We start from the raw sequence: 24,795 nt of genomic DNA on the forward strand, positions 1-24,795 counted from the left end.
GGCTTCATGCCTCGGTCCGGGAAGATCCCACATGAGCGGAGTGGCTGGGCCTGTGAGCCATGGCCGCTGAGCCTGCACGTCCGGAGCCTGTGCTCCGCAACGGAAGAGGCCACAACAGTGAGAGGCCCGTGTACCGCCAAAAAAAAAAAAATAGAGATTTCCATGCTACCATGGGATTAATAAGATGATCATATCTTATTCAATTAACAAAAAAGGCAAAGCATTCTAAAAGGTGAAATCCAAAGTTTCTGTGTGCTTATTATTACTACAGTTAAAATGAATATCAGTCCTTAAAATAACTGACAAGTTTTGAAAAATGCCCACATACTATGGAAAATGGAATCAAGTATTTTAAATACAAATTTTTTTTTTCAATAGAGCTGCATCTCCTGAGTCATATATTTATTAAGCACCAACTATATGCAAGGCACTGTCTCTGCAGACTGGAGGAAGCCAAGATAATCAGGCTACTATTAGAAGAAGCAGAGCGGACCATTACTCACCTCCCATTTATAGCTGTTCATTTTCAACTACAAAAGCTGAATGCTTTTGTAATAAGAGTGTCTCTGGGCCTCTGGCAGACCAGGTATAAGAGGTGGCAGATGGGAAATCTGGCAGGAAGTAGCCAGATTTATTCTATGATCAAAAAACTTAATTTCTCTTTTTATTTATGATCAAAAAACTTAATTTCTCTTATTTAGAAAATTAGAGGATCCCTGGTGAGCAGCTGGCATGCAATTCTAGAACAATCCAAAAGGTAGTTAATACATAAAAGATTTTCAAGGGTAGAGATTTAAATCCTCCCTCAATAAGTTATGCCCTATTTAATTACTTACATTATTAAGAATATACTTCTTGGGCCTCCCTGGTGGCGCAGTGGTTGAGAGTCCGCCTGCTGATGCAGGGGATACGGGTTCGTGCCCCGGTCTGGGAGGATCCCATATGCCGCGGAGCGGCTGGGCCCGTGAGCCATGGCCGCTGAGCCTGCGCATCCAGAGCCTGTGCTCCGCAACGGGAGAGGCCACAACAGTGAGAGGCCCGCGTACCGCAAAAAAAAAAAAAAAAAAAAAAAAAAAAAAAAAGAATATACTTCTTTAGTTTAACCTAAATTTTTCCTTCCAATGTAATTATATTACATTTTATTCAGTTTTCTGAGGAAATGGAGAACTATCACTAGTATCTGTGTGGAGGACCAATTTAAAGCCAACTGTCCTTTCTAATCCTTAAGATGCTACCAGAAAACTACTAGAGTTCATTGATGAACCTGGTAAAGTTGCAGGATACAAAATTAATACACAGAAATCTCTTGCATTTCTATACAATAACAATGAAAGATCAGAAAGAGAAATGAAGGAAATAATCCCATCTACCACTGCATCAAAAAGAATAAAATCCTAGGAGTAAACCTACCTGAAGAGGCAAAAGACCTGTACTCTGAAAAATATAAGACATTGATGAAAGAAATCGAAGATGACAGAAACAGATAAAGATATAACATGTTCTTGGATTGGAAGAATCAATACTGTCAAAGTGACTACACTACCCCGGGCAATCTACAGATTCAATGCAATCCTTAACAAATTACCAATGGCATTTTTCACAGAAATAGAACAAAAAAATTCAGAATTTGTATGGAAACAAAGAAGACCCCAAATAGCAAAAGCAATCCTGAGAAAGAAAAACAGAGCTGGAGGAATCACACTTCCTGACTTCAGACTATACTACAAAGCTACAGTAATCAAGACAGTATGGTATTGGCACAAAAACAGAAATATAGATCAATGGCACAGGATAGAAAGCCCAGAAATAAACCCATGCACCTATGGTAAATTAATCTACGACAAAGGAGGCAAGAATATACAATGGAGAAAAGACGGTCTCTTCAGTAAGTGGTGCTGGGAAAACTGGACAGCTACATGGAAAACAAAGGCAGAACACTCTCTGACATAAACTGCAGCACTATCTTTTTGGATCCACCTCCTAATGAAAATAAAAACAAAAATAAACAAATGGAACCTAATTAAACTTAAAAGCTTTTGCACAGCAAAGGAAACCATAAACAAAATGAAAAGACAACTCACAGAATGGGAGAAAATATTTGCAAAGAAGCGAACAGGCGATTAATCTCCAAAATAAACAAACAGCTCATGCCACTCAATACCAAAAACAAGCAGAAACAAAACAAACAACCCCATCTAAAAATGGGCAGAAGATATAAATAGACATTTTTCCAAAGAAGACACACAGATAGCCAAAAAGCACATGAAAAGATGCTCAACATGCTAATTATTAGAGAAATGCAAATCAAGACTACAATGAGGTATCACCTCACATCAGCCAGAATGCTCATCATCAAAAGGTCTACAAACAATAAATGCTGGAGAGGTTTCGGAGAAAAGGGAACCTTCCTACACTGTTGGTGGGCATGTAAATTGGTACAACCATTATGGAGAACAGTATGGAGGTTCCTTAAAAAGGTAAAAGGAGAATAAGGAGAATTACAGTATGATCCAGCAATCCCACTCCTGGGCATATATCTGGAGAAAACCACAATTTGAAAAAATACATGCACCCCAATGTTCACTGCAGCACTATTTACAATAGCCAAAACATGGAAGCAACCAAAATGTCCATCAACAGAGGAATGGATAAAGAAGATGTGGTACATATATACAATGGAATATTACTCAGCCATAAAAAAGAATGAAATTTTGCCATTTGCAGCAACATGGATGGACCTAGAGATTATCATCCTAAGTGAGGTAAGTCAGACAAAGAAAGACAAATATCGTAATATATAACTTACATGTGGAATCTAAAACAGTGATACAAATGAACTTATTTACAAAACAGAAAGAGACTCACAGACTTCAAAAACAAACTTATGATTACCAAAGGGGAAAGGCTGGGGGAGGGATAAATTAGGAGTATGGGATTAACATATATGCACCACTATATATAAAATAGATAATCAACAAGAACCTACTGTGTAGTACTGGGAACTCTATTCAATATTCTGTAATAAGTTTTATGGGAAAAAAATCTGAAAAAGAACGGATATATGTATCCTAATCACTTTGCTGTACACCTTAAACTAACACAACATTGTATATCAACTATAATATAAAATAAAAATTAAATTTAAGAAAAGCCACCTCCCCTTTCTATTTCTTCAAATGTGGAAAAGCCAAACTTGATCCAATATTTATATAAAGACCCAGCAATACAGAACACAGCAGAAAGCTATTTCACCCCACATCTTGTATTATGTACCTCTTAAGATTATGTCTACCAAAAAAATAAAAAACAAACCAAAAAACTCACTGAGAAAACCCACGAAGACTCCTAACTCATTTTTTTGTCCACTATAATTCACTGATCTCTCAACAACTTCTCCCCATATTATCTCAGTTCACAAAATGATTATTTGGCCCAGTCAAATTTACCATAAAAGTACAAACACTGAAGAATGTTTACAACGAAGTGTCTAGCATAAAGGCTGCTACAAGTTTCTAAGTTTGAAAATCTAACATCAAAAACAAAAATAAGAAAAAAAATGAAGAGCTGAGATACAAAATGGGTGAACTGTGCACTTAAAATATTTGGATTCTAGAATTAAAAATAGTTTATGAAATAAAATTTAATAACTATATCAAATTTTAGTTTTGCTAAATGAAAAAATTATAACAATTGGAACAATTATTTAGCAACCAAAATACTGCCACTTGGGACAGGAGAAAACAAAATTAACTTTAAGATCTTATTCCTTTGAGAAAGAGAAGAAGCAAGAAAAACTTACCTACAATTTTCTTCCTAATAAAGATGCTTATGACATTTGCATGTCTATTTAAGCCTCAGGGAGTTGGATTTGGGTTATCCTGACTTTGCCAATAACTAAAGATGTGATTTGGGTAAACTACATATCCACTTTGGGGTTTTCACTTATAAACAAACTTTAGTCTTTTCACTTATAAACAAAAAGAGCTGAGCCAAAGATGGTGTGTAAAGGTAGCTTACAAATGGCAATTTCTGTCATCTTCCAATATGGTTAAAATTTTTTTTATATACATGAACATATGTATATATTCACCTGCACACAAACATACATATCTCAATACCACTCTGAATCTCTATTTTAGTTAGTTCTGAAGAAAACTTTAAACTTAGCAATATTAAGTACTATTTCTTTGTAATAAGACTCTTTGCCATAAAAATTAGAAAATAAATCAGCAGTCCACTGTTTTAAAATATAATGTATTAACAGAAAATCTGAGGTATAGTAAGCTGAGAAGATTGCCAATGAAAAGACAGCTTGTTATTCAGTTACCCAGAGGAGGGTAAGAGTTACCATGCCCCAGCAGGCCACACTGGGAGGCACCAGGGTGGATCAGGAGGCAGAGGCAGAGAGGAATTGTGGACAGGAGCCTTTATTGTGGTTTCCACAAAAAGGAAAAGGCACGAGGCAGGAGGAACAGAGGCAGGGGAAACAGGCTTAGGATTGGCCAGTGTGAATAATTTCAAAGGGCTCTGGAGCATGAGGGCTGTCCTTTGGTGTCTGTCTGGTACCTGGCCCTGTGATTAGAGCAGGTAGATAGTGGCCTGAAGTATGAGGGCCATAAAGGATGTGGTTGGGGGGTGGGCTCTGGAGTGGTTTGTATTTGTATTTGTATTTGAAAAGTACACTCAAGGTGGAGTTGTTTACTATCTCTAGGAACTTGTTAACCCTGGAAAGGGCAGTCCCTCCAGGGTCACTGAGGCCCCAGATGTCAAAGCATCAGAAAACAGAAAATAAAACCCATAGTTAACACATCCAATTAAGCTAAGTAACAGAGAAGTCTCACTTCTTTCTACTGGATATTTATTGAATGTTTAATACATTACCAGAATGGCACTGTATGTTGCAACAAAATGAACATGTGATAGAAAATGAGACTGCAAAATACTAAACACATACACGTATTAATTTAGAAAAAAAGAGTACGGGTAAATTTATAATAATAATAGTTTACACCCATTCAGTGCTTTGCTATTTACAAAACATTTTCACATGCTACTCCATTTAATCCTCAGAAAAACCCAGTTTAGTAGGCATTTTGTTATCTTCATTTTACAGGTGATTACAACTAAGGCTCAAGAACACTAAAGGCCATCCCCACATCATAGACAGTACCTGGCAGACCAGGGGACTGAGGGCAGGTCTTGATTCCTGTCCACCTCTATTTCACCAGCACCACAATGTCTCCTTAGATTTAAGTTAAGCCTACAGTATTATGCAGAAACAAATAGCTATTCCTAACCAATGAGAACTGAGTGCTCGATGGCCTTTACTATAACAACTGGGCTAACATACTGAAAAGCATGTAGGATTCTTAATAACATAAATAAATAAATAAATAAATAAATAAATAAATAAATAAATAAATAAATAAATCCTTTACTAGGGGTGCTTTTAAGGGATATTTGAAGGCACAATTTTCTTTATGTTTTTTTTAAACTTCTGTATAACAGTTGAGTGCTAGATCTCACATAACCTTTTTAAGACATGATTCCCAAAACAACTCTTTTGTTTCTCAGTAATCATGGGGAATTAAATATATAGTTTTAAAAGTGTTTCTATAAATTAAAATTAACTTTACCAAATGAAATCCAAGCAAGTATTATATTAAAAATTGCTTTTGAAACTCATTTGTTTAAAAAAATCCTGTTTTATCATTATTTAATTTTTAAAAAATCCCTCATAGAAGTCCCTCTACGAACTCATCTTGACATCAGCACAATCCAGCATTTAAAGAAGTACTTTCTTCCCAAGGTAGCAGCTGGAATCTATATTAAACTCCCCTTTGCCAGTAGTTGTGAGGCTGAAAATGGAGTTTTCCCTGCTTTAATACCCCAAGCAGAAAATTCTAAAGTTTAAACAGATGAAAATACAACTGCTCTTATGAGACCTCTTTGGACTACAAATCAGCTGTCATATTCTTCACCTTCTAGAATAAGAAGTAAGACAGTTTCTCCTTTGAAACTGAGATACAGAGATCCATCTAACTCTTCTACTTCTAAATTTGTAGATTTTACACTATCATCCGTGGAGCAGGCTGACTAGAAATCTAAGTCATGAGGAGGTGCTAAGATAATAAAATGGTTAGGTGGATTGAAATGGTTACTGTAAAGTTGGAAAGCAGGAAGGCAGCAAAGACAACAGTAAAATCTCTGGTCTGAAGATCAGGACCTAGCTTTTGGAAAGGTTAGAAGGTAATACTGCATAAGAGAGTTCTCTGGCTACTGCGGCAGTATTTGTTCTCACAGGGCTATCGATGCTTCTTCTCGGCTAGAGAAGCTCAGGCCTAGGCAACCATACTCCCTGGCTTAAAGGGCAGCTGGTCTCTGACCAGGGATCTTCAACGCCTATATTCACTGGCAAGGGCATTCTGAGTAGTCAGATGAGGTCCCAGATGGCGATCTGAATGCCCAAGTGTTTAGGGCCCTGGTCCTCATCTTTGCTGTTGCTGATGGCTGGGCATACGTCTAGTTTAAAAGGATGGCGGCGGGCTTCCCTGGTGGTGCGGTGGTTGAGAGTCCGCCTGCCGATGCAGGCGACATGGGTTCGTGCCCTGGTCCGGGAAGATCCCACATGCCACGGAGCGGCTGGGCCCGTGAGCCATGGCCGCTGAGCTCGCGCGTCCGGAGCCTGTGCTCCGCAACGGGAGAGGCCACAACAGTGAGAGGTCCGCGTACCACAAAAAAAATAAAAAATAAAAAAAATAATAAAAGGATGGCGGCAAATCATTTTCTAAAAAAATTCTGCAAATCCTTACTTAGTAATGACTCAAACCTAGATGAATGACCTTCTTTAAAGGGCAACAGCATTAGATTCAATACCAAATTTGGCTTCAAAGGTTTGCCAAAACAAAACCTGACATTTTTGAAATACTGACATATCTCTTTCAAAGTTTTACTCCAAAAAGTAACCGATTTGATTTAAACACTAGAAATATTGTTAAATGATATTTTTCCTGAGTTTTCCTCTTGGCTCAAATGGGCTTGAAATAAAATGTAAGCGCAATTTGGTTTCTACACATTTGTGCTTAAAATTATAGAATTTTTAACACTAAACAAAATTACCTCAAATATTTCATTTTACAAAATACACACAAACACAAATATTTCATTGTAACAACAGGGAAAAAACCAAGACCTCCATTCCCAAAGGTAACACAACTATTTAATGGAAGAGACAACATGTTACCAGCACAGAGCTCTTTTCTTAAATATGTCAGTTACCTCTGCTCATCACAAACTGCTCATAGAATGAAACATGTTTGTCTTCCAGTTTGCAAATTATACATAGTTATCATTGCCAGCTCAGATAGCTGCCAAAGAATCCTTTAAAAAGCACTGAAAGCTGTCTGAATACTTTGATTTCAACAATCAAGTTTTCTCTGTGACTTGGGGTGTGGGCATAGTGTGAAGAGGTGTGCTAATTTTTTAGGATTACCCCAAAATGGGTTGGTATACTTAATCATAGGGTAGGGTTAGGAGAACAAGGATGGTGATGAATAGGTCCACAGATGTAGAATATAATCCCCTTAACTTTTTACTCAATATGCTTATAATGAGTAAATGTATATATGTAAATGTGTACACACACACAAACTTACAGAGAGACAAAATGAACTCAATCACATCTTTTGAAAATACAGACTAAATTTACTCCGTCCTCATATACTATAAATTTACTCTGGTGTATCAATCTCTTAGAAAATGTAAATTGGTCTTTAACTCTTTGTTATTTTGTTACTTTAAAATTGAGGGGGAAAAAAAAACCTTTAAAAACTTTTCATGGAAGCAACTTCCTTGGCCCCAAGGACTTATGATAAAACAGCAAAAATAATTTTGAGTCTAGGTGGAATCTGGGTTCTTTCCCCAACTTTCCCATGTGTTAATTCTGTAACACTGGGCAAATTATTTAACTTTTCTGGGCCTTGATTTTTCTCATCTACTAAAAATAGCAATAACCTAACACTGATATAAAACAAAACTCACGTAGAACAAAGTATAGGCCCCATGAGTAGAGAAGAAATATCTACTCTACAATGTATGGTATACATTGTATGGTATATAGCGACAGATACTCAAATATTGATGTATCTTGTTTCTTATTTATCCAGTAAAGAACAATAATAAAGTTATAGCACCATCCCTGTCAAATGAGTTAATGCTACATAAAAATGACATGCAGGATTATCTGAAGAACACAAATTCTATACATATAATTTTTATGATCTTTGGATTTTCTTTAAGTCATTTCGTGGTGATATTTCCTTCAGATAGTAGAAAGTTTATATCTATACTGACATGTCACATCCTGATCAAGAAGCAAAGTGATGAAAATACAGGCCTCAGGAAGTATATATTTTTTGGTATACTTGATAATTTTATTCATTTTATATTAATACAATTAAATATCAGTGTGTATAAATTAATATAACACAGACATTAATTATCAATATATGCTGATATTTAATAATATTGCTTAATACAAAGTAACATATTAAATACTAATATTAACAGTTTACAAATATTAATGAAAACAAAATATAAGACTCCTCTGTGCCTTACATCCTTAGAATCTGTCTTTCAAAATTCATTCAAAATTGGTTTATGGTACACATATATTTAGTAAAGGAAATATTCTTATTAGCCTCAAATTCCCTATCAACACAGGATACCACAAAGTAATAAAACCTTTTTTTTTTTTCTAATTCTCTCTGTGGTACATATGCCCTGTGCCCCAAAGGGCGATAAAGAGTCAGAGTGCTCACCTAAAGAACTTATTGAACATACTACAACAATTACAGTAAGGTAACTTAAAATCATATTGCTTAGCTGTAAAGGTAGTCCTGTTCACCTAGACCAGACTTATAAAATATTTTCACTTACTAGCTGCCTAACATACTGGCTGTATGCCCTTGGCCAAGATACTAACCGCTGACAGCCTTGGTTTCCTGTTCGAAAAACTGAGGTCACCGTCACTACCTTCTTCATAAGACTGCCAAAATTAACTAAGTTAACATATATATAATGCTTACGCACAAAGTTTGACACATAAGAGACAATGAATTGTTTCCACAACTGGTCACAGGAAACACACTGCAGTACATAGGGAGTATACGGTGAGAGACCGTAAGTGGTGATGGTGCCAGGGTTCTAGAGACAGAATGTGTTTGGATTAGGTGGCCTTGAGCAAATTATTTACCACTCTAGGCCTCAGTTTTTGCACCTGACAGTACTTAACTTTATAGGGTGTTCTAAAGAGTAAATGAGTTAATATACCAAGTGCTGCACACAGTATCTGGCATACTATAAACATGCAGTAAATGTGAGCTTAAATATAAAACAAACATTAAGGGTTAAAGCACACTTGCTTCTTGTTTCATTCATGAAAGAAAACAGAACGACTTCTTTCCCTATTAGAACATTATGGAAGTGGGAGTTCAGCCCCAGGTTATTCAACCACAATACAGATGCTGGGTACCTATTTGCTGACTGAATTTATGGATGCAGTCTGCTAGCAGGGAGTCCATGAAATGGATGAAAGTCTATCAAGAGGTTACTAAAACTATTACCTGCCCTATCACTAAAATCAATTTAAGTACTGACATCCTACCAATGAGGACAAAAGGTGAGAGAAATTCTAGAAATAAAAATACAATGTGCTTTAACTTTATAAAACTAAAAAACAAATAATCAATATGATTATTTATGAAACAATCAAATTACTCCTTCAACAAGCGTATCATCATAGTCTGTCCTATTTATGACAAATATCTGTCAAATGTCAGTTTCTCAAATTGGTTTGTATGTAGATTTAAATATATGGGAAAATGCGTAGGATTTACAAACCACTTTAAGTGTAATTATTATTATTATTATTTTTTTGTGTGTGTGTGTGTGGTACGCGGGCCTCTCACTGTTGTGGCCTCTCCCGTCGTGGAGCACAGGCTCCGGACGTGCAGGCTCCGTGGCCATGGCTCACGGGCCCAGCCGCTCCGTGGCATGTGGGATCTTCCCGGACCGGGGCACGAACCCATGTCCCCTGCATCGGCAGGCGGACTCTCAACCACTGCGCCACCAGAGAAGCCCCTAAGTGTAATTATTTACCTTACATAAATCCAGTTAGTACTCGTCATCATACGCATCTAGTGTCTTCCTCTTCCCTCTTCTCCCTCAAGTCCCTGGCTTAGACACCCTCAACTACAACAAGGACTTTCCACCCTCTCCCCCAACCCCACACCAGGCACAGGTACCCACTTACCACAGCACAGATCACTATCTGGTTCCTATACTTCTGTGCAAAAGCAGCTCCGCTTCTGTGAACAAAAAGCTGTGGTGACTTGACTCATTATTACAGAACTGTACTAAACCCTCTATGACTGGCCACATTATGAGGCACCTACATGATAACTTCTGAGGGACAGAAACAACCTGGAGACTTTAAACACCTTTGATTTCTCCTCAAAACTTCCCCCACTGCTAAGATTCTCACAGCAACTGTCTCTCAAAACTTATGAAGCAATCAGATGTGTAAGTTCTTCTGTTATTTAATTTTACTACTCATTTTTCCTTTTATAATCATAAACTCTCATTCCTTTTGAAGTATTTGTCTTGAACCTATCCCAAGGATCTACCCATCCCATTCTCCTATGCAATCAACATTCTCCACCTGTGGGCCTTCCCCTAGTTCAGCATCAGGATTATTTATATTGAGCAATGTTCATCGATGTGTGAAATAGAAAAAAACATACACATAAGACACAGCTCCTGCCTATAGGAGGTTTACAATTCAACTTTAATGTATACTAATATTCCTTGATCTAAGCCTGAATTTTGCATTGTTTATAGAAGACTCCTTAACTGAATTTCTGACATGTAAAATCCAACATAACCTGAAATAGCCCTCTTCATCCCAACCTTGCAAACTTTTTAGTCATCCTTTTAAGGCCCAGCTCAGTTATCACCCTCTCCATGAAAATATCCCCAGAATTCTACAAGCAGAACGAGTTTTTCCTTCCTTTGGGCTTCTATAAACACCTCATTCATAGCCTTTATAAACCAAATGCCACGTTGTACTTTAATCGATTATATAGTCATCGTATTCCATTAAGTCTAAGATGCAAGTGATCAGAAGAAAAAATATTCTGCTAATTAAACTATGACATGCCTTTGCTTATAAGGTGGATTTCAATTTCCAAGATGATAAAATGTTCAAAAAAAAGTATGTTTTAGAAGCAAAGAGATATGGTTATGTCTCTGCAACAGGTAATATATTCTGTGAGAGAGGCAAATTTGTCTCACTTCATTTTCAGTTTCTCAATGCCTATTACTATACTTGATACAGAGGAAAGGAACCAGCAAACCTGATGTTTTTACCTAATTCCTTAATACTTATTTCATGTCACCATTCTGTGTACTAAAGAGAGGTTCAACAACCTGTCTTTTGTATTAAGCAACTTCACTGCCATAGCCTTTCTCAAGACCACTGTGAATTCGTGGCTAAATTATTCCAACAACATCCTTTCCACTGAGCTCCTGATTTCTAACTTCTCCACACTTTTATCTATAGAGAAACGCTCTAACAATATCATTTGCAAAACTTTCTATTCAATCTCTTCCATCCACTAGATTCATGTTTTTCAAACTTATTATTTTGGCAGAATCTCTTCTTCAAACAAAATGTAAGCTCACAGTCCAATAAACACACAACTTCTCTGGCTGAAGCAGGGGTGGCAGGCTGTCCACTGGGCATGCCCTGAGCTACTCTGTGAGACCACTATGCCTCTATGGAGCACACAGATGAGAGAACACAACTCCCTGTGTTAACTATAAGCTTCCACGCAAGGGCTCTACCCTTTTCATTCCAAGTTCAACTGCTTGGCTCAAGACATCCTCTCTTCACCTCTCTACCCTCAAAGTTTCAAATTCCCACTTCCCAAACCAACCTTCACCTCAGAAAGCCCTCCCTGTTTACTGCAAACCACAGATCTCACTTGTCTTTGAGCTCTCCTAGTCATTTTCCATAGCTCAAAACCCAGCACTTAAGTATAAACTCTCATATGCAATTGCAGCAAGCCATATAATTGATTCATGTATGTAAGTCTTACCTCCCCAACATAAGTATCCTTTTTAGACAGGTGAGTACTTTCAGAGCTTACACAGACAGTACACAGCAGACATTCAGGTCTTACTATACTGAAACACACTTCTTCTTTTCCACCTGTAGATACACCCCTCCCCATATCCTTAGCTGCACTTCACCAAAGCTTTCTGATATTCCTTTTATACAGATCTCTCTTTTACTTCTGATCTTTAACTCAAGCTAATACCCATATCGAAAACTACTCATTCTCCCACTTTACTACTTCGCATTCTTCTAGTGGGCGAGAGTCGCCATGTAGAGATTTTTACCAGGTTACCAACTTCCATATATAGTTTTCTTTACAATATCCAAAGCCTTTTTATACATATCATCTCATCTGATCTTTGCAGCTCTATGAGGTAAAAAGAGAAGGAATTAATAGCACTATTTTACAAATGAAAAAGGACTGAAGCTCCAATTATAATATGTTTGCCCAGGATGGAATAGCTAATGGAGAGCAGTACCCTAACAAAAATATAGGAGTTCTAATTCCTAATCCTGTTGTATTATATATTTTAAAACGTTATTTTCCCCTGCTGCCTCAACATCCCCACAAGCAGGCTGTAAGCACCCGGCCCAGGCAACCACGTGCACTAGTGTGATAAGGGTTGCTCCTGCCACGAGGTTCCCTTCCTACCTTCCCCTGACTGTGGCCAAGCAGCATTTAAACACACCAATGAAATCCCCTCACACACTGATCCCTCAATAAAGGCACCTGCCCATGGATTCTTGCTCTCTCTGCTCCCCACCTGCTAGGTTGAGCCAGATCCCTTGGCATCACCTCCCATGTGTGCACCTCCCCTCTCAGTGCACACTGACTGTCCCTCTAGGACCTGTGTGTATAATAAAGTTTTTTTCCTGGGCCTCTCCTGTGTCTCCTCTTCTGGTTGCACCTGCTGACAAAATACCTGTGATCTAAGAAGCCTCTCAGAGTACATACATCTGCAGTAATAACAAACCTACTACCTGAACTACACCGCTGATCAAGCCCAGACAGTCCCTACTCCTAACTTTATTACCGTACCTAAGGCAAAAAGAACTTCATATATTGGAATTATTACTTTTTCTATTCAAAAGGGTCTCGGGCCTCAAATATTTTTTTTAAAGCGCCTATGTGCTAGATATTCTGAGTCAAAAAGAAAGACCTACTTGATTTGTTTACTCCACAGGATAAATTAACAAATTTGAAGCTCTGAGCGCTTCCCACAGTTTGAACTCCATCAGTATACTGGATTTTCCAACTGCTAAGTCTACTGAAGAAAAAGTAATCACATTGTTCATACTAAAGTGTCATTATCAGAAATATGACTATGGTTAAAGAGCTACTGAGATAAAATATCCTAACTACAAATTCAATGTTGGGCACTTTAGTGTGTTTTTAAAATATTAATGCTTTGGTAGTCACCTAATAGAAGTGCAAATGACATAGAAAAATAGCATCTAAGAGCACAATCAGTAAGTCTAACAAATAACGAAGAACAGAAATCTATTAATTTATGAATTGAAGTACTGCATTTATTTCTTAATAGAATTTATCTCAATTATACTGCCTTTATAATAAGAAAAATGGTAAATGTGACCCTCAAACCTCCCCTCCACCCCCACCAAATCCCTACTTAGTCAATCATGTAAGTTTAACACAACTTACGAGGAACTCTCACCATATGCTGGATGGAAGTACCCAGAATAGAACTACGTACTCAAATATTCATAGAATCCTAAATTTTAGAATTAGAAGACTCACAGATTATCTAATCAAACCTTCTATATAACACAGGAAATTCTATATTTTAGTGTCTCTGATAGATGGACACCCAGCATCTAACAACAGGAAGATCACTACTTCATGAAACAAACCATTCCATTACCGCACAGCATTAGCTCATGTGTGTGTACATATACTCATTGTATTGGTTTCCCAAGGCCAAAACATAACAGAACTTTATTAAAAAACAAAAACAACAAAAAATAGCTCTTCACATATCCAAAGAAGCTGTCACACTTTCTCTTATTTTCTTTTAATAACAACCCCCCTCTCTCTGATTATTGCTAGTGTGAAATGTTTTCCACACGTTTCATCCTGGGAAGCCTTCTTGATATGCTCGCCAGTTTGTCACTGCCCCATTTAAAATGTGCCACACCCAGTATTGTACGCAGTATTGCAGAAACGGTCTGACAAGGATAAAGTACAGGAGCTTTATTCTACTCTTAGTTCATATTAAGCCAATAAATCCCAAATCATCTTCACATGTCCTGCTGCCAAACCATGTTTTCCATCTTGTAGGTGAACAATCCTGCCCCCCACCCCTCAACTTTAAATAGAGGATCTTACCTGTTATATTTATGTTGCTAATTCCGGCCCAGCATTCTGGTCTATTAAGATCACTGGGCATCTCAATTCTATGCCCTATCATAATTGTTAGCAACATCTCCCAGCTTTGTCTCATCTTTGAATTCAGTAAATAGGTCACCCTTCAGTATAAAATTTGAAAAAAATGTTCAACAGGACTGTATCAAGGATAGAACCCTATGCCATAATACCAGAGACCTCTACCTCTACTGAGGTAGACAATCAACATTTTTCATATAATAGAGCAACCAGGTATGAGCCTTTAAAGAAATCATGACTATCAAGGCTGAAATCAAGATACACTGTACTGACGTTACTTTGTATACTCATCTGGAAACTCTAAAGAAAGAATTTATGGACCTCGTTCCTTAGTGAACCCATACTGGTTCCCAACGATCCCTGAATTCTTTTAAACGCTCAGAGGCCAACTACTCCATAATTCATTCAAGGACTTTGCTAAGGACGGTTATCAAGCTCATTTATCTGTAGTGTGGGATGTTTTCAAAAAGTGAGGTGCTTATTCATACTCAATTCTTCCATGCTGCATAATTTTTTTTGTTTGTTTGTTTTTTTTTGTTTTTTGTTTTTTTTGTGGTACGCGGGCCTCTCACTGCTGTGGCCTCTCCCGTTGCGGAGCACAGGCTCCGGATGCGCAGGCTCAGCAGCCATGGCTCACGGGCCCAGCCGCTCCGCGGCATATGGGATCCTCCCAGACCGGGGCACGAACCCGTATCCCCTGCATCGGCAGGCGGACTCTCAACCACTGCGCCACCAGGGAGGCCCCCATGCTGCATAATTTTTAAGTTACTGATATGGCCTGAAATGAAACCTGAAAGTTCCTTCTGACTTTAGGATAGCATTCGTCTAGATCATCCTGACTTCCAAAGAGCAACTAAACATCCCCTACCTCCTCACTTACCTTGAATAAATATCTCAGAGTGAGTTACCTCTCTAGTCATTTCAGCCGGAACTGCATTTTCCTCGCTGGTTAACAGAAGCAGAGTGGAGGAGTTCTGCCTTTTCTTGGTATTACACCATTTTGCTCAAACAATGATCATCTCTTTCTTTGATTTAAAGCCTTATAAGTTGTTTGAAAGAATTTTAAAAGCCTGACTTTATTATGAGCTTCTGTTTAACTGACATTATTCTTAAAACGTCATGTTGCTTTTTGTTTTCATCCTTAATCCTATGCCCCTCCTCCTATCTTACACATACACTATTTTGAAATCTGAGTTTAACACAGAAGTCTCCATGCAGCCACACTAGTTTCTTTCATTACTTTCTATCATAATTGTCTGTCAATGCCACATTGTCAGGGCTAGTCAGCATTTCAATTTTCAAAACTGCTTACCCTTTAAGGGATTCAAGTATAAGATATAAAAGGGTGAAAAATAGCCTGTATCTGTAGACTTATCCTTTTACTTTATGTCTTGTGAACATCTTGGAATCAGAGATGACTTTTTTTTTTTTTTTTTTTTTTTTTTTTTTTTTTGCGGTACGCGGGCCTCTCACCGTTGTGGCCTCTCCCGCTGCGGAGCACAGGCTCTGGACGCGCAGGCCCAGCGGCCATGGCTCACGGGCCCAGCCGCTCCGCGGCATATGGGATCCTCCCAGACCGGGGCACGAACCCGTATCCCCCGCATCAGCAGGCGGATTCTCAACCACTGCGCCACCAGGGAGGCCCCAGAGATGACTTTAAACCATGGCTCTACCACTTACTGGAGGGCAAATTTTCTTTTCCTTTTTTAAAAAAAATTTTATTAGAATATAGTTGATTTACAATGTTGTGTTAGTTTCAGGTGTACAACAAGGTGAATCAGTTATACATATATCCACTCTTTTTTAGATTCTTTTCCCATATAGGCCATTACAGAATATTGAGTAGAGTTCCCTGTGCTATAGAGTAGGTCCTTATTAGTTATCTATTTTATACATATTAGTGTGCATATGTCAATCCTAATCTCCCAATTTATTCTGCCCCGCTTCCCTTTACGCCCTGGTAACCATAAGTTTGTTTCCTACATCTGCAACTCTATTTCTGTTTTGTAGGTAAGTTCGTTTGTACCCTTTTTTTAGATTCCACATATAAGCAAAGCTCAGTGAGGCTATCTGTAAAACAGACACAGTAATCCCAAGGATACTGTAGGATATACTGAGATAGTATAAATACCTGGCCCAGCACATAACACACTCTAGGAAAACAATAAATGTTTTCTTCCTCGAATCTCATTTTAAAAAAATCCATTTCTAACTACTGTTTGGGAAAAGATGCAGTATCTCAACAGCCCTAGAACTTGCTTACCTACATACAGAATTTACTAATCTCTTCAAGTTCTGAATTTGCTCTTTCAAAAAGGACAAAATTATACCACTGAGATTTCACCATTATATTCAGTAACAAGGAGGCAGATAGAATTGTGTTTTCCACCAATATTATATTCAATATATTAACGCTAAATATCCAGGAATAACAGACACAGTCTATCTGGGAGAAGACAACTCAAGCTGGATACTCTCCCTCTCTGATCCCTAAACCTCAGCTACATTTACTCACAACCTAGCAAAAGATTTGAATAACAAAGGCAGAAATACAGGAGAAAGACAACTGGAGCAGAAGCCAAGATTCTAGTCCTCAATTTGCCACAAAGTACAAGTCGTTCAACCTTTCTGGCTTCGGTTTCTTTAGTTCTAAACTACCACTAAGGGATGAGGGAGGGGGAAGGATGCTCAATTATCTTTAAGTTACCTTAGTTAACTACAATTTCAGTAAGTCTTTATCTCACCACACACACTTATATAAGTGATAGGTTTCCTTTGCCACAGTTTGCTCATTCACTAGGTAATAAAATGACAAGCATTAGGAACATACAATCTTATCTCATACCTAGATCAGAAGGGTACAGGACAGCCCACATATACGTAGGCATATGGTCCAGTATCAGGCCAGGTTCCCCCTTTTACTGTCAATCCATACTATGTCATCCCCAAGTACCTAATGTAGCACTGCTGAACCTCTGACCCATATTTCTCCTTTCACTTATAACAGTAAAAACACAAAATTCCTCTACAGACTTTATCAGCACTAACAAAAGGCTACAACTGATGAGCAATAATCTCAAAGATCCTTTCAAATTAAAATTCTCTCATTTTGTAAATCTGTGTTATTTGTACAAGATCTATGTAGAGCAAATTTTCCCTATCTTCCTTCTTGATCAAGCTTCCTTTCTTCCTCTTCAACTTGCTTTTATGCCTGCTCCAATATTTCTTAAGTATTACTTGTTATATATTCCTTGATTTAGATTTGAAAAGCAGATGATTAACAGTTTTCCTTCACTCTCTTATCCTGAAATCCGTCCCAAAGATGCCACATTTAAACTAATGTGGCTCTACAATGAGTACTTTACCTTCCAAGAAAAACTTAAAACTACGCAACAATATTGTTATGTCATCATCAACAAATCTTAAAGGTCATGCTATACATTTTCTAATGGGTAAAACCAACTTGGTAGTTCAGAACCCAAAACTTGTACAGGGCACAAGATATAAGTTCCTTATGATGAATTCCAAACTGTAACAAAGAGTAGCAGAAGATATTACAGGAAGAAAATTACAGGAGTAAATGTGACTTCTCTGAAAAAAGAACCAAACACAGGAGACATATGCATATGTATACACAAAAATAGACGTGTAGGGCCTCCCTGGTGGCGCAGTGGTTGAGAGTCCGCCTGCCGGTGCAGGGGATACGGGTTCGTGCCCCGGTCTGGGAGGATCCCATATGCCGCGGAGCGGCTGGGCCCGTGAGCCATGGCTGCTGAGCCTGCGCATCCGGAGCCTGTGCTCCGCAACGGGAGAGGCCACAGCAGTGAGAGGCCCGCATACCACAAAAAAAAAAAAAAAAAAAAATAGACGTGTATATGTTTATATATGTATATATACATATGTGTATATATGTGTATAACATATATGTATATGTTATTTTAAGATGCCTACTAGAGAAATCCAAATTAATACAACATATGGCAAAGGAAAACCATATTTGTATTAAACTTCTAGTCAATTTCCTACTTTTAGTAGCTCTGGAAAAAAGTTTGGTGCAAGAGGTTGATTCTACTGGATTAAGTTAGGTTTTTAAATTAAATATAAATGTCAACTATTTCCTTTGGTCTCCATTTTCACCAATAATGAAGAACTGGCTCTCCCATTCCTGGTTCTGTTAATCCCCAAAGAAGTAAAGGAAGGTAAGAGAGAAAGTTCTTGAAGAACCAGCAACATCTTCTCAAGTCTGAACTACCTTTATGTAAGAATTTGCACAGGAATGTTAATTTCCATTAAAACTGACAAAGAAAAATCCATCCATCAAGCAATAACATGATCTATTACCATATGTGATTAGGGCCAAAAATAAATCAAACTGCTGGCCAATGCAAGTTAAAATTTAGAAACCAATGGTCCCTACATATTCGAAATCCTTTAACTAAAGAGAAATAACTCCTAAAGTTCATTTTAACTACGGCACTTTGGCAACCAGAACACATCGTGAAAACAGGTAGTTCTTTTTGAGGAAAACATCATCCCCTCTCCTCACTTAGTTAAAGCAAAGGCAGCATGATTAGTTATTACCTTCGCTCTTAACTTAAAATAGGATTTCTGCTTTTTCTTCAAACTCCGAATCCCAAAAAGGAAACAAACAATATGTAGCAGGAGTACATGTATTCAGTTCCTACTACAATTCTAACTAACTAAATGCTAGATGCTCAGCCTGGAACACAGGATTTCAAGCTGAGACCAAACCACAGAAACACATTATGCTGAATACATTCTCAAGGAAAGAGGTTCCCCGTAGAATGTCATTAACATTCTTTTTTCGTAAAATCAAGTATGAAGCGTCCCAGCTTCAAAAACTGGTTTCATTTGATTTACCTTGTATGATTTTTTTTTTTTCCCTTTTTCTGTCCATATCATCCAGAACCTTTCCTATACTTCCTGAAGTAATATGAGGATGGATGGTGGAGAACTCTTAGCCCCTTGTCCTTGAGCAAGCCATTACATTCTGTCAAAGCTGATAATTTTTTCAAGCCCTGGTAATAGTTGTTATGAATATTCAGAGCAAAAATTTTCCCATAACTCAATACCATTCTCCTGGGGGGGAACCAGGAAATAATCAAAAAGTACTAAAAAGTGAATGGGGACAAAAAGTAAAAATCTCAAATTCCAGGGCTCATTTATAAAAGGGATATAGGCACTTGTTGCTCGCTCTCTCCCTTTCAGAGATGGTAAAGTACCTGGTGTACCACTCTCAATGCCTTAAAAGCTCAAAACCAAAAGAAATTAATGAAAACAGAGTTAATTCCTTAGCTTCATTAAAACCACTCGAGGGTGCTGCTCCCAATTCCAAATTGCTATCTTCTCCATCACCATTTATACCTTAATCCAGCAAACATTTGTCAAACACCTATTATGCCAGGAAGTAAAGTAAAATCTGCAAACAACCAGACCCAGATTAACTGCACAGAGTTGTTGAAATCAGGGTACATTTCTGGTCTTTGTAACATGGCTATCTTCTTAATCGATAGAGCATATGTATTAGAACATCAATAAAATTTAAAAACTTTGGTTTCAGGAGAAAACCAACTACATAAAGTTCAAATTTCCTCATACACATAAGTGCCCCCCAAACCATATAAACTCTTTAAATAAAAAAATTATCCTTGAAATGCAAGACTAAACACACCTATTGGGAGTGCTCAACACATAGCTAGTCAATATATATTTGTGGAATAAAAACTATAAATGGTACTTGTCAGAGAAATCCACCCTCTGAGGCACTTATGAACTAGGCTCGAAATCCATCACTTCCGAATTTTGCCTTATAGTTCATTGCGGACGACTTGATCCTTGGTTCTCAAACTTAAACGAGATTTACAATCACCTGGACAGTTTGTTTGAAAGGCAGATTCCTTGACCACACCCCACAAAAACTACAGTTCCAGAAAATGGATCCTGCATTTACCATAATGTATCATTCAAGTGATTCTGAGGCGGTCAGAAGATCATACTCTCAGTTACACCGGCTTACCCTCACAACAGGGAAAGGAAAAACTCTGGGTCATAATTGGTGTCAATTGAAGTACAGAAAAACTGACTATTTCTAACCTAAATTATAAATTATTCAATTCTCTTCATCATAATTCACTAACTAATGCTTAAAAGGCAAGATGAAATATAAATGAAATAAATTTTGCTTTGACAATACAAATTGTCATTCAACCCACCCAAAACAGACATTTTTCTGAAATACTTAATTTATTATCAATGTTTAGAAAAAGAGTAGAAACAAAGCAAGGTAAGGACTATAATCCACAGAAACACATATATAATTGTGCTGTAACAGTCTTAAGGGAAAACGTACCACACTCAAAAGGCTCTTTGACTATGTTACTGTGCTGTCAATACAAGAGCCACTAGCCACATGTGGCTATTTAAATTAAAATTAAAGAAAATCAAGTAAAATTAAAAATTCAATTCCTCTGTTGCATTAGTCACAATTTAAGTGCTTAATAACCACACGTGGCTAGTGGCTAACATACGGGATAGAACAAATATCGATCATTTCCATCATCACAGAAAATTCTGTTGGATACCTCTGGTTTATAATCAACGGGTATCTAAATAAAACACGTTACCTTTGTTCTTCTTAATCAGAGAGCTCTATCTGACAACTTCCAAATTTTAAATATGTACATCTACATTAGGTAGTAACTGTAAAACAAGAACCCTAGCATAATTTATCTGAAACTTGTTTCAAGAAAGGTCATTCAAAAGTGATATGCTTATTCATTTCAGATTATCAAAACAGAAATAATTTAACTAAAGAGGTCTTAAAGTATCAAGGACACCAAAACCACAACTAGGTTTTCATAATCAAATGAAAAATATTTAATTACTAGAAAACAAAAGGCATTAGATGAAAAAAGACTGGTCCAAAATGATTAAAATACTTAATAAGACTGGTTTTCCAAATGCTTCAGAAGTATCTATTTACATGCATTAACAAATACCTCCTTTATAACTGATTTTAAAACAACCTTACTACAACAAATTCAAACTATTGACAGTTTACTGTCTATATTTTTAATTGCCTTCCACCAACTTCACACTAAAAACACCTATAAGTAACATAACCATCACAGATTTTACTTAAATGTAATTTTATAAGTGAAGGACTATTCACTCAAATCCTGGTTTTGGCAGAAAAGTAGACATAAAAGTTAATGAAACAATTTGCAACTCAAAATTATCTCTCTCAACTGCATCAATACCTAGTTTAAAACAACACCGTGTAATAAAACGCAAAAGCACAGGCAACAAGATGCGGAAGCATGAGGAGTAACATACAGTAGCATTAAAACTGTAACAGACTCATAACTGTATTCTTTCAGCTTTAAACCTACTTTCCCTTAAAGAAGATATAAACATCATTTTGACTAGGGTTCTTTCAGAAAAGTTCAAGTGTACACAAATTTGGTCTCTGAATTACAAAAAATTATGTTTCTAATCAGGACGTTTTGCTCCGCAGAAGAATAATTTTATAAAACTCTCCAACGAATTTAACACATAAAACCTAATGCTGAATAGTATGAATGTGAATGGGTCACACTGATGATTACAGAGTCACAGTACTGAGTGTAATACTCCCCGGTATTTTAGTTTCCTTATGATTATGTTTACCTCGGAGGTTTACATCAAATCTGAGTTAGCAAAGAAAAACAATAACCAACCGTTATTAACAACCAGTGAGAAAAGATCGCAGTTGACTTACCTGCAACACTGGTGATTGTAACTGGAACTCCTTGCACTTGAACGCCCGCAGCACCCAGGTTGGCAACACTCACTGTCTGAAGATTAGGCACTGATGCAAGCTGGGCAGTATTCAAAGTTATTGGGGCGCCAGCAACAGCCATGGGAGCAATCTGAGCAAGAGTTGTGCCACCACTTGAAGACACTGGGGTGATGGTTAATTGTTGGGACAACCCAGCATTCTGAACTTGCAAATTTGAAAGACTCTGAATATTCTGAACCTGTACAGTTTGCCAGCTGATTTGCCCTGAAGGTGTTAAAGTTGGAGCCCTGATAAGCACCTGAGTCGGATTTACTGCTTGAAGTTGAACATTCTGCAAAGGCTGCTGCTGGATGGTCTGAATCGTCTGCCCGGACTGGAGTTGAAATGACTGTGGTGGAATAGCCTGAATTATCTGTTGCTGAGGCTGTTGGATTTGGATCTGTTGCAAGATAGGCTGGCCTACAATTTGCACCTGCTGAAGAGAATTTGATTGATCCTGTGTATTCTGTATTCCATTAGACTGAAGCTGACTGGAGCTCTGGGCTTCAGACTCAGTAGCAGCAGGTGTTTGAGAATCTTCAATGGTGCGTTCAGAACTACTGGCTGATGTGCTTGCATACTGGCCCGTATCTGCTGAGCTCACTAACGTGTCACTGCTGCTCAGAGATGCTGATGCAGTGGTGGTGCAGGCAGTGGAGGAGGAGGGCGATTCTGGCATAGTACTGGCAGAAGCAGTGGTGGTGGGTGTGGGAACTAACTGACTCCCATTGGAAGTCCCGCCATCAGCAGTAGGAGCAGACTGGCCGACCTGTCCAGTCCCTCCTCCAGTGGCCACGCTGTTTATCACTGGTAAAGCTAAAGTCACTCCTCCAATGTTAATTGGTAGGGTTGTTACAACTTGAGCCTGAGTACCAGGAAGGGTCTGTAATTGCAGTGGTATTGAGACACCAGGTCTAATTTGGACTGGAACTGTCTGATTTGCCAGGTTTTGAGCAAGAATATTCCCAGAAGCTGTCCTGTTAGCAGCTGTGAGTATAGCTTGATTATTACCTGCAGAAATGAGCTGAATTTGACCCTGCAAATCCTGTAGAGATGAACTACTAGTTGGATTGATTTGAATTTGCTGGCCTTCCACTGTTTGAAGTTGTGGAATCACTTGGTACTGTACACTACCACTTGGATTTTGTACTTGTATGACTTGAAACTGACCAGGGGAGGAAGAATTACCTGATTTAGTTTTTGTGGGAGATGCACTCCCGTTATTACTGCTGGAAGAACTAGATGAACTAGAAGCTGGTTGAGAAACGTTATTTTCTTTTGAAGCGGGAGGAGTGGAGGCAACAAGTTGCCAAGCGTTTCCAGCAAGTTGTGTTGTTACCAGTTCTAGCTGTTGTGGTTGATTTTGAAGTTGCACCAATCCTTGGCTTGGGTCTATAATGATTTGTTGTTGTCCAGTTGCTTGATTTTCACCAGGAGTCCCTATTTTGCTGCAAGTAGCTGCCAGTAAAGCCAGAGGAGAGGGCTGAGAGTCCTACCCAAAATGGGATGGTAAAGGAGAAGGGGGGGAAAAAAAGTGGGCGGATTTAGTGAAGGCCAGTAGCTGGGAGGAGTTTGTTTGTTTGTTTGTTTATTTATTTATTTATTTAGACAGCTCTACATTTCAGAACTTACTCAGGAAGTGGCAAAAATCAAAATAAATATTAACAAAAGCAGTAAGATACAGGAATAAGGAAGCAGATCCCACACTATAAAGTTTAAATAGAAGGACATTTCTAACAAACTTTCTTGAAGTGTTATTTTCCTAAACTCAAAATGCCCTTGGGAGAATACACACCTTTTTCTTATAGTCTGAGTTCGTTCCTGGTGGAATTTTAAACAGCGATATCCCAAACACGTGAAATCTTTATGAATTTACAATTTAACTTCCTCACTCTCAGAAAGATGCTTTGAGTGGATAAAACATTTTTATTCTGTTCTTCACTTCTGGGCATTTAAAGGGCATAACTCCCCTTTCCCCTTATGTTTCGTGATGAATTTTTTTTTATATGTTTGCTTTTACCTGGGAGCCTGAGGTTTTGGGTTTTTTATTGTTATTCTCTGGCTCAGAGGTTTTCCCTCCTTCTGTAGCCATCGCCGCTGCCGCTGCCGCCGCCGCCGCCGCCGCCGCCGCCGCCGCCGCCGCCGCCTCCTCCTCCTCCTCCTTCTTCTGATCTGCAACAAACACCCCCATACACGACAACAGGTTATTAGGATTATTATTATTCGCCTTCCCCCTCTCCTCTCCTCCCCCTCCCCCCGAACATTAATCTCCATAAACCCGCGATCCACGCACACCGGCAAGGGGTGGGGGAGAAGGAGGGAAGGGAGGAGGGGGATATCACAAAACGTGGTTTGAAACCCGACCCATCGGCT

At 38.2% G+C, this 24,795-nt stretch overlaps 1 protein-coding gene across 2 annotated transcripts in view; it reads right to left on the reverse strand.

Annotated features, from left to right (window-relative positions):
• SP4 (Sp4 transcription factor) overlaps positions 1-24,529 on the reverse strand; it is a gene marked incomplete at its 3' end in the record, with an annotated part of 71,492 nt that extends 46,963 nt beyond the window's left edge. Inside the window, exons 1-2 of one of the 2 annotated variants that reach the window (XM_079711743.1) lie at positions 24,443-24,529; positions 22,363-23,914 (exon numbers count right to left, since the gene is read on the reverse strand). In XM_079711743.1, coding sequence (XP_079567869.1) covers positions 22,363-23,914; positions 24,443-24,514 — 1,624 coding nt within the window. In that variant the 5' untranslated portion in view covers positions 24,515-24,529. The remainder of the gene's footprint in view (positions 1-22,362; positions 23,915-24,442) is intronic. The other variant, XM_079711744.1, reaches the window with a different exon arrangement.
• Positions 24,530-24,795: the final 266 nt, after the last annotated feature.

The sequence above is a fragment of the Hyperoodon ampullatus genome (assembly GCF_949752795.1).
Source record: "Hyperoodon ampullatus genome assembly, chromosome: 9".
Lineage (NCBI taxonomy): Eukaryota > Metazoa > Chordata > Mammalia > Artiodactyla > Ziphiidae > Hyperoodon > Hyperoodon ampullatus.